This window comes from Heterocephalus glaber, unplaced genomic scaffold (genome assembly GCF_053883595.1).
Source record: "Heterocephalus glaber isolate CG9 unplaced genomic scaffold, H.glaber_assembly_v1.0 deba00001479, whole genome shotgun sequence".
Lineage (NCBI taxonomy): Eukaryota > Metazoa > Chordata > Mammalia > Rodentia > Bathyergidae > Heterocephalus > Heterocephalus glaber.
Genome location: NW_028258316.1, coordinates 3,163,479 through 3,178,962, shown reverse-complemented (window position 1 = coordinate 3,178,962; position 15,484 = coordinate 3,163,479). Strand labels below are relative to the sequence as shown.

Genomic DNA, 15,484 nt, shown 5'->3' with positions numbered 1-15,484 from the left:
GAGAGTGTGGTGACCTTGTCTTTGAAGGGAACTGAATCCTTAGCCCTGGACTGGGACCCAGGAGAGTGTGTCAGAACCAGAACTGGCCCAGGCTCCTGGGTGTCGGGAGCAATGCTATATAATTTTAGGGAAAAATCATTTGGTTAGCCTAGCTCTCCTGCCTACAGCCCAGCTATGGAATTCCGAGACATAATTCCATTTTGGCCTCCGGTCACAACTGAGATCTCAATGATCTGGTGATGCTGTGATTCTTCAGGACAAGATTACACCAGCTGAAGACAGCCTGGGAGGAACAAACATCTGCTCAGTTCCTCATTGTTCTTGGATTGGTACATCTTGTTTACACGGATGTACTGAACTCTCCCTGTCCTGAGTCATTGGTTACATCTGTTTCTCCCGATGTACTGAATAAAAGGTGTGGTAAGCTGGGGCCTTTTCTCTTTGCCGCCCAGAGCAGCACTGATCAGACCCAAAGCTCAGCTTCTTCTCAGTCTCATTTGTCTACCTTTCCTGTAATTCGCCGTGTGCTGCCGTGGCTTGCAGGAGACTAGGACTCACTGCAGAGGTTCTGGTAACGTCCCCTTCCCCTGTTCCCTACACCTGGGGAAGGACAGAGCACAAGGAGCCCTTGTCATCCTTCTCCTGGCTCCGTATTCCGGGGTGGGGACTTCACTCTGATAACATTCTCCCCGGGACAAGGCAGGCTAGGGCAGCCGGGATGGCTAATTACACAAATTAGCACCATCCATTCATGGAGTCCAAACCAAGCAGGGCAACCAGCCCTGCAGATTTCAGGAGGCTTTGTGCAGGCAGCAGAGGGTCAGTTCCTGCCTTCAGGGTGGCCCAGCACCGGACAAAGCTCAGCAACAGCAGGGAGAGCAGGAGGAGCGTGGACATGGGGACCGTGCGGCTGGTTCTGCTGACCTTGGGGCTGAGCCTCTTCTCCGTGGTGCAAGCTGACATGCTCCCTCTGACTCCTGCCAGCTCTGAAGAGGTGACATCTGTGGGGAGGGACAGAGCTGGGACCTGGGTTTCCGAGGTCAGGCCCCAGGAATGGGTGAGGGCTCAGGAATGTTGATCTGAGTGGCAGGGGTCCTGTGTTATGCCCGGTGACATTCCTCGGGTGGTGCCAAGCAGTGCCTGGGGGACAACATGGCATCTTCCTGTGCTCTAGAGGCTGGGAGTGTGCCTTAGGGAGGCCTATCAAGGGAGTTCCCGGCACGGCCCTGCCAGCCCCACTGCCCAGAGACACGCTTTGCTCCTCTGTCAGTCGTGGGTGCTGGAGATGCTTCTTCCAGGCACCAGTGGGTTCTACACAAGTTTCCACTTCCCAGTGAAAGTCATGCAGATGACCACTCATGGATTGTCCCTAGAATTTTTTACTTTAAAAATTAGGCATTTTTATAACAAAATTTAAGCCTCTGAGATGATCAGACAGCAGCCCAGGCCACCTCGCTGATGGATAAAGCAGGTGGCTTCAGGTGTCGTCATCTTTTTTTAAAATTTATTTTGGCACTGGGGATGGAACTCAGGTGTCTTCATCTTTGACACCCTCTTTCTGGAAGTTAAACTGACCTGGGCCTGAACAGGCTCTCGGTCAAGGCCAGTACCCGAGCATTCTGGGTCCCTCAAGTGGAAAGTCCGGGTTCTGGGCTCACACATCCTGACCCCAGGACCTCCCCACAGTGACCCGAAGTCCTGCTTTCTCATCTCGGGGAGCTGGCCAGCTGCTGGCCGTGCTCTCGACCACCTCGCCTGGGGAACACCAGCTCCCTCTTTGTCATTTGCACTCCAAAACTGTGCTCTGGATCTGCCCTGTCCTCTCGCCAAGGGCTGCAACCAGACCTTCTAGTTCTCACCTATGACCCCTGGGTGCGGGAGAGGAATGAGGTCGCTGTGTGTGGTAATTAGCACAGTCTGGGGTGGAGAGTCGCATGTTCGAGGCCCCTGGGACATGCAAGTGCCTGTGTGTATGTGGTCAGCAGCAGCTGCCACTTGATACCAGAAGAACCTTGAGGGGTCTGATCCTTAAGGAAGGAGGCACTGACTGCACTTTTGGGATGGTCCTGCCAGGCAGCCCTGGATGTGGTCATCAGATGAGCCCACGGGGCTGAGTCAGTGCACAGCTTTGCTGTCTCTGTGACTGCTCACCCCTGCCCTGTCCCTGGTGGGGACATAAATGAACCTGGTCCTTTGGCTGACTTTTTCTCAGCTCCTCCTTGACAGCCTGTGCAGGACCCCTGCTCAAAGCCCCTCCCTGGAGTGGCATCACCCGGGAAGGCTCCTGCCCCTCTGTCTGGTGGTGCCTGCTCCCAATGGACAGGGTCTGCCTGTGCCCGGAACCCTCCTGCCCTCCACAGTCTCAGACACCCCAGCCTGCACTGAGGCCCTGGGCCAAGCCTGCTCCTGTGCTACGCTACTCCACACCAGCCTGGGTCCCCTTTCCCTAGGTCTCCCTGGCCCTGCAGCCCTGATAAGGTTGGATCCCTGTCCCCCTGCCTGCAGCTTTTAGGAACCTGGTACATAATACGCTGGGCGGGAGACATGCCTATTCCTGGAAGGAAGAAGACCAGCCCACTGCCGCCCTTCACGTTCATCAGAAACAGAATCAGTAAGCTGGAGTTCAGGATGAACATCAAGTGAGCGCCCTGCACGCAGCCCCTTCGTTCCCAGCTGTGCCTCCTCCAGCCCCCCCCCCCCCCCCCGTCTCCATGCCCTCCCTCGCCCCACTCGGCACTCTCCGGAATTCAGCGCCCTCTCCCCTGATCTCAGCAATGTGCCAGGCGGCCTCCGTAGCTACAGGGACAGTGCTCACACTGACGCCGAGCTGAGCACAGGAGGCTGTGGGGTTTTCCTGTCACCTTCTGTGCATTCGCTCACTGTGACCCGGGCTTCCAGCGGCACTGCTTGCTCCCAGAGAAGCCCAGTGTGAGCGCTGTGCTCATTTCCATGCAGAGCCAGAGCCTCCAGCTCCTTCGGGATATTATTCCAGGCTCCTCGACCAGTAAGGAGCCCAGGTTGAAGCAACAGCAGATACAGGACTGTCATCTGGGAGGAACACCTGGAGTTCAAGGGCAGGAGCTGGCCACCTTGCTGGGAAACGGCCCGGGCTGGGCAGAGAACCAGGCTGCTCTGAGCTCTGAACTCTCGACATGGGCTGCTCATGGGCTCTGCACCTGCTTGACTTTTCCCCTGCTGGCACCACCTGGCACACATGGGGGAGGGGGTACAGGGTCCACAGCAAGCCACTTCCTGCGGGGTGTGGCCTGCTGTTACAAGAAGACCTGGCTAGGAGATCCTACATCCTAGACTTTGTCCACTGGGCTAGGACAGGACTCTTTGGAAGGCTTCTGAGAACCCATCCTGGGCTGTTTGAGGCCTTTCTCAGGACCGTATTCCTACTGGCTTCCACAGTGACCAGCCATAGCCACCCAAGGGCCTTCTGTGCCTGTAGACAGCACCCTTGGCTGTCACACCAGGCATCCTTTGGTGGCTGCAGGATCCACGGTCCTGGATACCCAAGGGATGGCTCCTTGGGGACTCCGGCCCCAGAGTCAAAGAACCTGGGCTGGTTGCTGAGTATTATGCATCAGGAGAAAGTGGGGGGCTGACCTCACTGCTGGGGCTGTTGAGTGGGAGCAAGGAAGGGCTGGGCAGGGGTCTGTGCTGAGAACCGTGTTTGGATCCTGTGTTGCAGGAAATCCACCGGATGTTTTCTGTTCAAGCTGCCTCTGGATGAATTTGATGCCATTGGCGTCTTCCATGCCTGTAAGTGGCCAGATGGGCATTCTTTGTTCCATGGATCCTGTGGAAAGAAACCTGATGGTCACATGGCATGTGTCACCCACAGGGTCAGGACATTTCATCATCATCCAGTTCCTGCTGGGGAAGGATCATGCCATTGCCTACTACCAGGGCAGGATGGACAATACCATCTACAAGATGATGATGCTTGTGGGTGAGTTCCCGGCCTTGCTGTGGCTATGGGAGTTGATCAAGGGCTCTGAGGCACCAGGCATGGACAGGCTGCACTGCCTTCTTGCCCAGTCCCCTCCAGCTCCCACCCAGGGCGCTGTTCCTGGGATCACTGGACTCTCCCTGCACTCGTGTTAACATCTCTGGTGCCTGGACCCCACACCTACTCGTGTTGGCATGGCTCCTCACTTCCTTCTTCCCCTGCACCAGCAGCTGGTGTGGTCATGCCCTGATGCGGGGTTTCCCTGGAGCCCATCTGCCCTGGGCACACTGGGCAATGACCAGAGACACGTGTTATTGTTATGAGGGAGCAATGGGGCCCTGGCATCTGCAGGGTGGAGGCTGGAGCTCTAATCAACTCCCTGCCACCACCAAGAGTATCCTCCTTCCAAGACCAGCAGTTCTCAGGTGGAGATCCTGGACCTGACTTTCACCACCACCCATCCATCAGCCCCATCTCGATGCGGAGGCTCAGCTCTCCCCACCCTCTCTAACCCCCGCTGGAAATCCCAGTGCTTCTGCACCAAGGATCCGTTGTGACCTGGGCACTCATAAATTTCCTCCCACTCTAGTCCAGGATCCCACCTCCTCCCTTTCCTCCGGATGCTTCCCCGGGTCTGGCCACCCCTGTCCTCAGTCCTGGGAGGCTCTGATCCCACAAGTTACCAGCGATCATCAGTGCAGGAGCTCAGGCTGAAGCGGGGAGATGTGGACAGGGACACTCAGGACCGCGTCATTACCTCGGGCCTCGGGGCCCTGAGTGCTCCACAGATCCTTGCAGATGTCACTCCCCACCTCCTGTGCTTGATCGCACTCCACATGCTCCCCACGCCTCAGGGCTGCCCTGACTCCAGTGAGGGTGAATGTCCACACCTAACATGGCTCAGGCGGGGTGGGGTTCCTGGTGTGCAAAGTGCCCTGGGCCGGACTGGAGCCGAGGACGGACGAGGCCAACAGCTCTCCTCCTGAGGACCGGAAGTCTCAGGAAAGCCTCCCTGGTGGGCACTGGAGGGAGCTGGGCAGGAAGGCAGTGCACCCTGTTTGTCCCCAGCGATCCCTGACATGCAGGGAGCCTTGGGCAGGATTCGGGGGTGGGGGCCGTGTTGCCATCAGGAGGTGCCTGGGCTACAGCCTCTGAGTCCAGGTCCCCCGAGAGAGAGGCCAGAACCAAGGAGACACTGAGGTCACTGAAGGAGCCAAGAACACACAGGCCGTGTGCGGGTCACTGATGAGTGGCCCTCTGCCCTTGCCACCTTGTGCCTCCTCCCATCATGACTCAGGAGCATCCTACCTGGACAGACCGGGGGAAGCCAAGGCAGGATGTCCCTGAGCCCGGGATGTGCCTGTTCGGGGACCTCTGTCCCTTACTCTTCTCTCCAGCACCAGGTCAGGTGACCCTCTTCCTGGGGAGACTTCAGAAGGGAGAACCGGCTGGAAGACTGCTGGCCTCCAAGGAGGCGAACCTGCTTAGGGGGCTGATGTCCCAAACAAGGCTCAGACAGGACTCCTGCTGAAGACTCCTACCCGGCCGGTCTTCACAGGACGTTTGCAGTGGGGCCTTTCAAGCTCTGCTTGGAGTCCTTCCAGTGCCTGGAGGGAGAGGCCCTCCCAGCCCCCTCTTTCCATCCCAGACCGGGGTGGGGGGGTTCCTGTCTCCCCTCCCTGACCCTCACCCATCTGGTCTGCAGGCCGCACTGTGGACGAAAACTCAGATGCCCTGAGGTTCTTCCAGGTGTTTGTGGAGAAGAGAGGACTGAACAAAACACTAATCATCAGCCCTCCCCATGCTGGTAAAGAAAGAAATCCATCCTTCTTCCTTCCCTTTTATCCACAATTTCTCCTTAAAATGTGAGCACGTGAATGTACCCTCTTCCCCTGTCCATCTCTTCTGGTCTGCAGACAACTGCAAGTTGACCAGAGATTGCTAACACATGGAGAGACTGCTGCCAGGCTGTGTAAGAGCGAGGACCCCGGCCCACAACCACGCTTCCCTACCTGCAGCAGAGCTCCCAGTGCCGAGAGAGAGCTGCGCTGTGCCCACACTTCGTCACATTTCTGCTTTCAATAAAGTGGGTCGATGGCCAAGTGTGTCACATGGTGTCAAAAGGTCCAAACTTTGATTTAATCAGGTGCGGGAGACGCTCAGACATTGTGATCGCTTTTCATCACACTCGGTTTCCGGTTTCCTGCACACCGGGGGCATGCCCTGGGCACAGCAGTGGGGCGCGCTGAGCGGGCGGAGAGGGGTAGTGGTTTGTGAAAGGTGAACAGGATAAGGGCAGCACTTGGGGAGGGTGGGGTGACATCAGCAGCGGGTAACTACAGACTGGGATTGGGGGACGCCCCGGCTCTGGAGTGTGGCCCAGGTGTGGGAGCCCATACAGGAGGGCGGGCTTCACAGGTGAGCCCTCGGCTACACCAGGAATTAGCTAACCTGGTAGCGCCAGGCACTCTGGGAGCAGAGAGGCCCAGGTGCCCAAGCACCAAAAAATGCAGAAAGTAGGAAAACATAAAATGCGTGTAAGGGAGAGGTGTAGGAAACGGAGACAGAAACTTTGGAGAAGGAAAGTGGGACGAGCAGGAGGAGGAGAGGGGAATGTAGGGAGGGTTATAAAAGAATCAAAAACAATCAAGAAATGGTGTAGATGACCAATTCCCCAGAACCAATGAAGCTATTAGGTATACACTACTACTACTACTACTACTACTACTACTACTACTACTACTACTAAGTGCATCGCTAAAAATACAACTGGAAACATGAAAATGCACATTGCTGAGCCCAGATTCAAAGGGAAGAGAAATTGACACCACCTCCCCATGGGAGAAGTTCCACTGTATCATGGCCAATTCTTTCTGCAGTTATTTCCATGGGAAGTGCACCCAGCCCCTCCTGATGCAGCCCCTCAAATGCTGTGAGACCTCAAGATTCTGCCTGGATCTCAGGATGGGGTCTGCCGTGGACACGGTTCCTGAGGGGCAGGCCCACCTGACCAGACGCCTGTGCCATGAAAAAGTACCGGCATGTGTCTTCCTTGTGCTTCTTGTCCACTTTATCCAAAGAGACTAAGGTTTAAGGTTGTTGTGTGTGCATGTGGGTGGTCAAAGGTGGTGAGGAGAAGGCCTTTGTGGAGTTGGGGACCCTACTGGGATGAAGTTAAGGATGTTGCATGAGTGGGTTTCTGAAAAGCTATGGCAACACCTGGTCCTGAATCCCACTACACGCAGGATGGGAATGAAGAAACCAACATCCATGGCGCCTCATTCATGTCAGGGGTGCCTGGGAGCCTGAAGTTGTAAGTTCCCTAATCAGAGAGGAAGCCTTTGAGCCCACAGAGGTTAAATGACTTTGGTTTATTCCTGTAGTAGGAAAATTTTTATGACCTCCTAACATGTGTCTAGAACTCTTCATGCAGCCACAATGAAATTATGAACCCAAGGAGTCAACTCCCTACTCTTAAACTGGAACTGAGGGCCTGGGAGAAAGGCACAGGTAGAGGAAAAGGGCAAGACCTATGAGAGGAGGCGCTTGGGTACAGAATGAGGCAGGGGTCAGGAAGTAAATGTGTCCCCTGGGCAGAAAGCAAAAATGGCTCCCCTAGAACGTGGCCCTGGCCAGCCATGGGTGCCAAGGGTGAGGAGGGCAAAGAGGAAGCCAGATCTCCTGTCTGCGTGGGCTGGGCTATGGGCAGGACCCTGGAGTGGAGCAGAAACTGGGCAGCACTGTGGTCTTTATCTCCCGTGACATTAAGTTGTGATTCATCGGATCCCAAGAACAACAGCACCGTGTTCCGTGATGGACTTGCATTTGGCCATAAGGGATGTGTGGGAGGGGTGTGGTCAGTGCCAGCTGCACACTGGCCCTGGCCACAGGGGACATAAAGGGCGTCCGCAGAGGAGCTGACACAGCGTCGTCCAGACTCTGGGAGACCTGCTCGGCTGCAAGCACAGCGCTGGAGATGAAAAGCCTGCTGCTCACCCTCATGCTGCTTGGTCTGGGGGCCGCCCTGCCGGCTGAGGGCCCTCTGTCCTTCCTCTCAGAAGAGCTGGATGTGAGGCCGGGCAGGGATGGTGCCTAGGGTAGGAGAAAGGTCCTGGCTTCTGGGCAGCAGGCAGCAGCCTGGACCCTCATCCCAAGAGGTGTCATTTAAGTCCAGCTTCCAACCCTGCACTTCCAGCCCTAAATGGTCAGAGCTCATGGGATTCTGTGGTTCTGCCAGCACACAAGGCTGGTCCCAAGGGCAGGGCTGGAGCAGAAAGCTCTCAGCTTGGCTTGCGGATCCTGCTGAAGAGACACCCACAATCAGAAGGCTTCAAAGGGCAGGAAGCGGGGACTCACCTGGTGCTGAGACCACGTACCCTGAGAGAATGGAGCTGTTAAGGGGGGAGCTGGCCTTGCTCCACAGAGCACAGGAGTGGGGTGTGTAGGACCCAGGCCCTTCTCCAGGGGCTGCAGCCTGGGCTCTCTGGGTGCCAGTTTAGCCACAGACCAGTGTGTCAAGGTTGGTGGGTGGACTGCAGGTGGGGCCACAGTGGGTTCAGGGCTCGGCCTGCTCCAGATCACAGGGCCCTGGTTCCTGAAGGGTGTGGTAGCCAACAAGAACCTGTTGGAGGAGAACAAGCCCAGAAAGGCATTCCCCATGATGATGAAGGCCCTGGAACGGGGGAACTGGGAGGCCGACATCACCTACCTGTGAGTGTCACCCAACGCGGGACCCTCCCTCCACCTGCTATTCTCCCCCTCCCTCACTCATGTTAGAATGTTGGTGACAAGAAGTCCCCAGACTTTGAGAGGGGAGGGACAGCTCGGGCAGGGGTGGAGCAGGGCTCTCACCTGGTCGGGGCTGATGCTCAGGGGAGCTCAGCGCAGCTCAGGGGATACTGAGAGCAGCCACTCCTGTGCCTCCTGATTTCCAGCCGGAAGGGGCGGTGCTATGAGGAGAGAGTTCTGTTGCAGAAAACGGAGGAGCCTGGCAAATACAGTGCCTGTGAGTTCTGCCCGCTGTGCCCTCATTTGGAGCTGTCTGGGGAGAGTGTGAGGGGATAAATGGGTTCCTGGCTGCTCGTTCTCAGCCTCCCAGGAGAAGCCCGCTCTTCCTTCCCCTGGTCTTGTGGCCCCACAGCGGACATCTGAGATCTTGGGTTTGCCCACAGCATGGGCTGGCTGAGCCGCATCTCCCACTGTGTGGTCCTAACTGGGGACCTACAGGGAAACTGAGGCTAAGGAAGCAGAGCAGGGCAGCTGCTCAGGGCCAGTGCCAAGCTCCAGCCTCAATGTCCCTGGCCTTCACCATCTGGTCTCACCATGTGAGGTTTGCCCTTCTCCACAGGGGCCTCCTGCCCTGTTGTGGAGGCCACCATGGGATTGGCTGGGGCTGGGTGCGCGTGCTGAGTGACTGCAAGACATCCTGGACTTCTTCTTAGTGTGCTCTCTGATGCTTTCTCTAGGCATGAAGATACTTCAAGCTAATGTCTCACTCTTCTTCTACAGATGGGGGCAAGATGTCCGTAAATGTAGTGGGGCTGTCTGTGCAGGACCACTTCCTCTTTTACACGGAGCATCTTTTCCACGGGAAGATGATCCGTGCAGGAAGCCTCATGGGTGAGGGTACCTTGGAGACCCCTGGCTCCTACCCCACTGTCCTGGCACCAGCTGTGTCCTGGCACCAGGGTATTAAGGGGGTCCCTGAGCTGGCCTCAGGCTACGGGCACAGTGCTGCCTGGGCAGAATGCAAACTCTGTGGTGGGAAGGGGCCAGCTGGGAGGGGACTGTCCACCATGGGGCAGACATAGCCTTCGGTGATTGCAGGCCACCCAGTGCCACTTCTTGAGGCCTCAGGAGCTGAGGGGGTTAAGGTGGAGGCAGTAATGTTTGGACAGAGGGCTTTGTGGGACAGGGTCCCTCAGGGTGAGGGGATACCACAATGCCCCTGGGACACAGGATCCTTGCAGAGGTGCTCAGAAGCCACCCTACCCCTCCCGTCACATCATGGGTTAAGGTATCCCAGCATGACCCCTCCCCAGGGGCCTGCCACTGGGCCATCTCCTTACCCATCCCGCCCCAAGCTTGCCATCCACTCTTTTTTTTTTTTTTTTTTTAGCAGTCTACAGTATATTCAGCAATAACAGGAGAGAACCGCCATCATGACAGACATAAGGCAGATAACAGGGGTGAATTTCCGGGGTACATTCTTTATACAGAAAAACAAGTAACTTTTAGGTTTTGCAACATGTGGCAAGTATGATTTGTTGCATTAGCAATAGCATTCATTCTCTACTGCTTCCTTCCTGAAAAAATTCTAATTTTACAAGCAGAGGCAATGTGCCTTACCTGGGGAATGCCAGTTCCATTCCCCTTTGCCAGGTTTTCCCACACTCATGCAATTGTATCTTCTAATGAAAAGAATTCTTCTAGGGACTTTTGGGAAGTTTTATTCCCAAATAAAGGCCAGAATTGAAAGAAGAAAGCCCTCTGCTCCCTACTCCTGGCCTTTGATTGGTGCTGAAATGCCTGGTGCAACAAACCACACAGCACTCATTGAGGAAATAGCCATGAGGACAAAAAGCAGGCATAAGGATCCCAACAGGGAGGAGAAAGAACATGGGTCTTCGATAACCTCTTTGAGCTGCCACACAAGCACTAGATTACCTTGCATCTTAAGTGGAATTTAAAAATTGTTCAGTGGCTTCTGAGAGATTTTAAACAGCTTTTTCAAAGTTTACCTAACTGTAACACTGGTTTCGGGAGTTTCATAAATAAGTGGCCAGAATGTGGCCACTGTCTAGCAAGACTTTCTTAGTTTTAAGAAAGATGCTTCCACAGTACTGTTCAGAATATATATTGAATCTTGATAATTCATTTTTTTTCATAAATCTCATTATATAGGTACTTTCTCATTCCTAGGACAGGACATTTTAAGTTTAGTCAGCACATAGACAGGATAGTTTTTGGTTATATAAAACCAAGTAAGTATAAACAGGCAGCATTTTTACATCTTTCTGTGTAATCTATATTAAGTGTTGCCTTACAGATAGGACTTCTCTGATAGTGACCAGTTATTAATATTTTGACAACCACTCTGAGGATGAGCCAAACAAAACCAATGAGGAATAAACAATTATATATGAATAAATTTTATATATATACATATACACACATATATTTATTCCTGAAAAAGGGGATTTAAAACAACAGTTTCTTATCAAAATTTATTGGAATAATCTAGAAACCAACTATAGTGAGTATGCTTTCCCACAGAAGTTATTGCTGGAAATACAATTATGGGGCACACAGTATGAGGCCTGTCCTTTAGGACTATCTTGTCATATGTCAATAATTAAGCTCTGGAACTTCTTAGGAGAGACAAGCTAGTTCTAAAACATCATTTATAGGGATTATGGATTTGTCTGGTTCTAGATGAACAGTCCCTCTGGAATACTGACTAAATTCATGCTGAACAAAATAAGTGTAGACCACAGAAGCAGACTCAACAATTTAAGGAGTTCTCAAAAATAGTGACCATCTGGATCAGATTTAGAAATAAAGGCTGGGGGCATGGATCAGTGGTAAAGCACTTGTCTACTAGAGCAGGTATTGGGCCCCAGTACCACAAACAAAAAAGAAAAGAGAATAAAAAGAGAAATTAAGTTATTTTTCCATTGTCCTTAGGCTTCTAGCACAAAACTCTCTAGAATTTCCATGATTTTGACCATTATAGAAGTTACTTGTTTTGGCCAAGTTTTTTGTTTAAGGTTTAATCTGTTCTGGTCAAGATTAACTGTAAAGCAGGGTTAAAACCAGCTACTCTGGAGTCATGTATCTTTTTTCTAAGCAGTGGAGAACCCAGAAGAAAGGGATGGCAAGCTTTTTCAGAGGTCCACTGGTGAGATTTTGGGGAGCCCACTCAAGTGGGAAAGACCAAGGAAGAACAAGGCTTCTATTAGCAGGATTATCAGGATAATGTTCAGGGCAATAATCAGCTCTATTAATATGGTCTGTAAAGACTTGGTAACATTCATTTTCAACAAGTTCAGTTTGGTACAACCAGTGGCCTAGTTCTAAGCTAGGAAACCACTGTTGTCCACAATCAGGACAATGTGAATTGTCTGAGAACATCTGGACTTAGAAAGACAATACAGAGAGCAGTGTAACACAGAGAGACAAAAATGACAGAAAGATGCCCCAATAACCAGTCCTATTAGAGGTTTGGTTTAGCAACTTCTCAGTTCAACAAACATTATTTGAAGAAGTTTAACTTTGGCTTGCACCTCAGTGTAATTCTTCAAGATTTTGATGTCTATCTTTCACTCAATTACAAGTCTCTGAACTTGGGGACCAATCCAGTTTATAATGTTATCAGTTACTTATTAGAAGCACGGATTTCAGAACAGCTCCCCCAAAACTCAGCTTCTCAAGAAAAGATAGGGCTCTAGTCTAAGTGAGTTATTCTTTTTCCTTGGGCTTTATCAGCTGGTGATGGTGTCACACAGAGGAACGTGGCTTACTCTACTTTGTTGATAAGGTTATTACATTTGGTGATATAGAGAAGCTGAGAGGTCCAATGAGTCCTTTCCTGGTGCTGGCACTCTTGCCGTTGTAATACACGTAACCAAGTCTTAAGGCCTTGGCATTTTACAGCGACGTAGGGGGATCAGGAAACCCTGGCAGTCCTCTTGAACGTGGATCCAGTGAAGTCTGTCTGGGGAGAACCTTATTCTGGACCCAGTCACGGAGAAGTAGCTGATGTTGAGTTGGCTGAAGGATCTGGGAATGCGTCACATACCTTGTTTTCTGTTTGTGCCTTTGGGAGGTGGGGGTGGGGAGGGATTGGTTCTGAAAGACAAATTATAGTGGGGTTTTAAGTCGTAGAACTGTCAGTACTAGGGGAACCCTTCGGCCTCTGGTGTTCCTTCTGCTCCAAGACATGGGGATGCACTCCTACACTGCAGAATGTCGTCTGGCCCCGCCCACGTGACAGCCACCTCCCTTGCTGTCCACTCTTAAATCTCCCTCCTCCCCTGCCCTTGACCACTCCCAATGGCTGTGTCCTGGGGCATCGGCTTAATGCAGAGCTGTGCAGCCACTGCTCACCTGGCCCCTGCCCCATAGGGAGGACCCCTGAGGAAAGCCGGGAGGCTCTGGAAGAATTTGAGAAATTCACACAGCACAATGGACTACCGAGGGAGGACATCTTCATCCCTGAGCAGAGGGGTGAGCAGACGGCTCTGCCCCATATTCAACCCCGTGTCCCCTCTGGGCCTCCAGTGTGCCCTGTGTTTCGCCATGTCCCCGTGAGTCCACATGTATCCCTAGTGTCTCTCTGTGTCACTCACGTCTGTTTCCTGTACGTCTCCTCTTTCACTGCACAGTGTCACCCGGGCTCCACCTGGGGTCTTGGCCATTGGAGTCTGGGCGGCAGGGATGATGGGGTGTGGGTCTTTGACCTGGGCACCTCTGAGTTCTTGTTGTTGTCATTGTTTCTATAGAAAACTGTGTGCCCGAGAACGACTAGGGTGAGTGACACTCTGTGGGTGGATTTTGAAGATGCCCAGAGCCCTGAATCCTGAGCTTCTCCAATTCCAGCATCCATCTCTTTCAGCCCCACTCCTTCCCTGACCAGGACAGAGAGACCCCACCGGGCCAGGCAGGATCAGTCACCTCAGGACTTGGCCTTGGGTATCCTCGAGCCACTTGGGGAGTCCCCTTTACCAACATCACCTGAGCCCCACGTTCTCCCCACTCCCTGGTCTCCACTTGGTCTGGTCCCACCCCTCACACCCACCAAGGATTCTCAGAGGCCAGGCCATTCATGGAGGGGACAGGATCACTCCTGGGGCCATAACCGCCCAGCATGGTGGTCTGGGAGAAGGTCTTTGATCTGGCACAGCCCCAGCGCCTCCTGCCTCGCTTCTGTTCCTGTGGGAGTGGGCCCCAACCTCTGTTCCCCTTTCTGTCACTGTAGCCAGCTGGGTCTGCGCCTCCTGAGTCCACCATCCTGCCTGCTGCCCCAGCCTCCTGAGCAACCCCTCCCTCCACCACCTCCTGCAACACCCTGACCCCGCCTGGTTCGAAATAAACAACTTCAGCAGCCTTTCTGGGTTTGGCCTGTGTGTGAAGGGACCTTGGGTCAGCTCACTAAGAGCTCTGCTAGGAGGGGGAACCACCGGGGTTGTTGGGGAGACCTTAGACCCAGCAGGGTTAAATGAAAAAGGCAAAGAAGAAGGAAGTCACCTTTGGATGCATGTTCAGTTCCTTCAGGCTTGCAGCGTAGACGGGAAATACCAACAACATTCTTCACAGAACTAGAAAAAAAAAATCCTGGATTATATTTGAAATTAGAAAAGACCTAGAATAGCCAAAGCAATCCTGAGCTTAAAAAGTAACATGGAGGCGCCACTACACTGGACTTCAAACTATAAAGCCATAGCAACGAAAACAGCATGGTATAGACTTCTAGACCATTGCCGTAAAATAGAAGACATAGAACCAGATTCAAACATCTACACCCATGTGAGTTTTGACAAAGTGGACAAAACCATATGCTGAAGAAGAGACTGTATCCTTCAGAAACAGTGGGGGCACTGGACAGCCATATGCAGAAAACTGAAACTAGAGCCCCATCTCTCACCCTGTGCTAAAGCCAAATCTAAACGGATCAAAGGCCTAGATATAAAACCAGAAACATGGACACTGCTGGAGATAACATGGGAGAAAAACTTGAAGCCACAGACAGACTAAGACTTCCCGAACAGGACTTCAAAAGACAGGAAATAATATCAAGAATCAGCAATTAAGACCACAGCAAATGAAAAACCTTGTGCATGGGAAAGGAGACAAAGTAGCAAAGAGACAGGACAGTGAATGGGGGTCTTTGCTAACTACTCTTCTGACAGAAGACTAATATCTAGGGTGTATAAATAGCTTTAAAAATGAACCTCTGGAAAACAATGAATCTAATTTTTTTAAATGGGCAAGTGAATTGAATAGCTATTCCTCAAAATACAAATGGCCAGAGGTACATAAAAACTGTTCAACATCTCTAGCCATTAGAAAAATGCAAATTAAAAGTTTATTGAGTTGGGGCCGGGGATTTAGCTCAGTGGTTTCACCACCTGCCCCACAACCACAAGGTCCTGAGTTCTATCTCTGGTACCAAAAAGAAAGAAACAAACAAACAAAAAAAGTTTCTTGAGTTGCCACCCATTATTATCAGTCAGAGTGGCTATTATCAAGAACATGAAAAACAGGAATGCTGACAGGAGGAGTCTTCCTACATTTTTGGTAAGCATGTAAACTAGTACAACTATAGAAATAAATATGGAGATCCCTCAGAGGACTAAACATAAAAATCCCACTTGACCCAGCTATACCACTATCGGGCATATTTACAAAAGAATTAAGGACTGAAGCCTACAGTGATACACGTATACTGTGCTGGTCCTACAGCTAGGCTGTGGAAACAGTCTAGACTGTGAACAGGTAAATGGATACAGAAAATGTGGTATAGAC

At 52.3% G+C, this 15,484-nt stretch overlaps 2 protein-coding genes and 1 pseudogene across 4 annotated transcripts; 2 read left to right on the top strand and 1 right to left on the bottom strand.

The window, feature by feature from the left end:
* The first annotated feature begins 418 nt into the window (after positions 1-418).
* LOC110350146 (von Ebner gland protein 2-like) lies at positions 419-6,092 on the top strand. Of its 3 annotated transcripts, XM_087182975.1 has the most exons (7): positions 429-571; positions 838-994; positions 2,506-2,639; positions 3,698-3,768; positions 3,851-3,958; positions 5,664-5,765; positions 5,875-6,092. In XM_087182975.1, exons 2-7 carry the CDS (start codon positions 896-898, stop codon positions 5,901-5,903), a joined length of 543 nt encoding a protein of 180 aa, XP_087039101.1. In that variant the 5' UTR covers positions 429-571; positions 838-895; the 3' UTR covers positions 5,904-6,092. The 3 variants fall into 3 exon arrangements, with proteins under 3 accessions (XP_087039102.1, XP_087039101.1, XP_021117454.2); XM_087182976.1 differs by lacking the exon at positions 838-994 and having other exon boundaries at positions 419-571; positions 5,875-6,091; XM_021261795.2 differs by lacking the exon at positions 429-571 and having other exon boundaries at positions 582-994.
* Positions 6,093-7,796: 1,704 nt separating this feature from the next.
* LOC110350127 (odorant-binding protein 2b-like) lies at positions 7,797-14,066 on the top strand. The gene is made up of 7 exons (XM_021261563.2): positions 7,797-8,027; positions 8,535-8,668; positions 8,893-8,963; positions 9,467-9,577; positions 13,085-13,186; positions 13,462-13,488; positions 13,938-14,066. Exons 1-6 carry the CDS (start codon positions 7,797-7,799, stop codon positions 13,485-13,487), a joined length of 675 nt encoding a protein of 224 aa, XP_021117222.2. The 3' UTR covers position 13,488; positions 13,938-14,066.
* Positions 11,697-12,228, bottom strand: LOC110350114 (torsin-1A-interacting protein 2 pseudogene; annotated as a pseudogene).
* Positions 14,067-15,484: the final 1,418 nt, after the last annotated feature.

Bases quoted from the DNA above. Each gene is read 5' to 3' on its own strand.
- LOC110350146 (XM_021261795.2), top strand. From the start codon at position 752: ATGGAGTCCAAACCAAGCAGGGCAACCAGCCCTGCAGATTTCAGGAGG. The intron at 3,769-3,850 runs GTAAGTGGCCAG...TGTCACCCACAG, and splicing joins CATTGGCGTCTTCCATGCCT to GGTCAGGACATTTCATCATC. The intron at 5,766-5,874 runs GTAAAGAAAGAA...TCTGGTCTGCAG, and splicing joins CATCAGCCCTCCCCATGCTG to ACAACTGCAAGTTGACCAGA.
- LOC110350127 (XM_021261563.2), top strand. From the start codon at position 7,797: ATGTGTGGGAGGGGTGTGGTCAGTGCCAGCTGCACACTGGCCCTGGCC. The intron at 8,028-8,534 runs GTGAGGCCGGGC...GGCCTGCTCCAG, and splicing joins TCCTCTCAGAAGAGCTGGAT to ATCACAGGGCCCTGGTTCCT. The intron at 8,669-8,892 runs GTGAGTGTCACC...CCTGATTTCCAG, and splicing joins GAGGCCGACATCACCTACCT to CCGGAAGGGGCGGTGCTATG.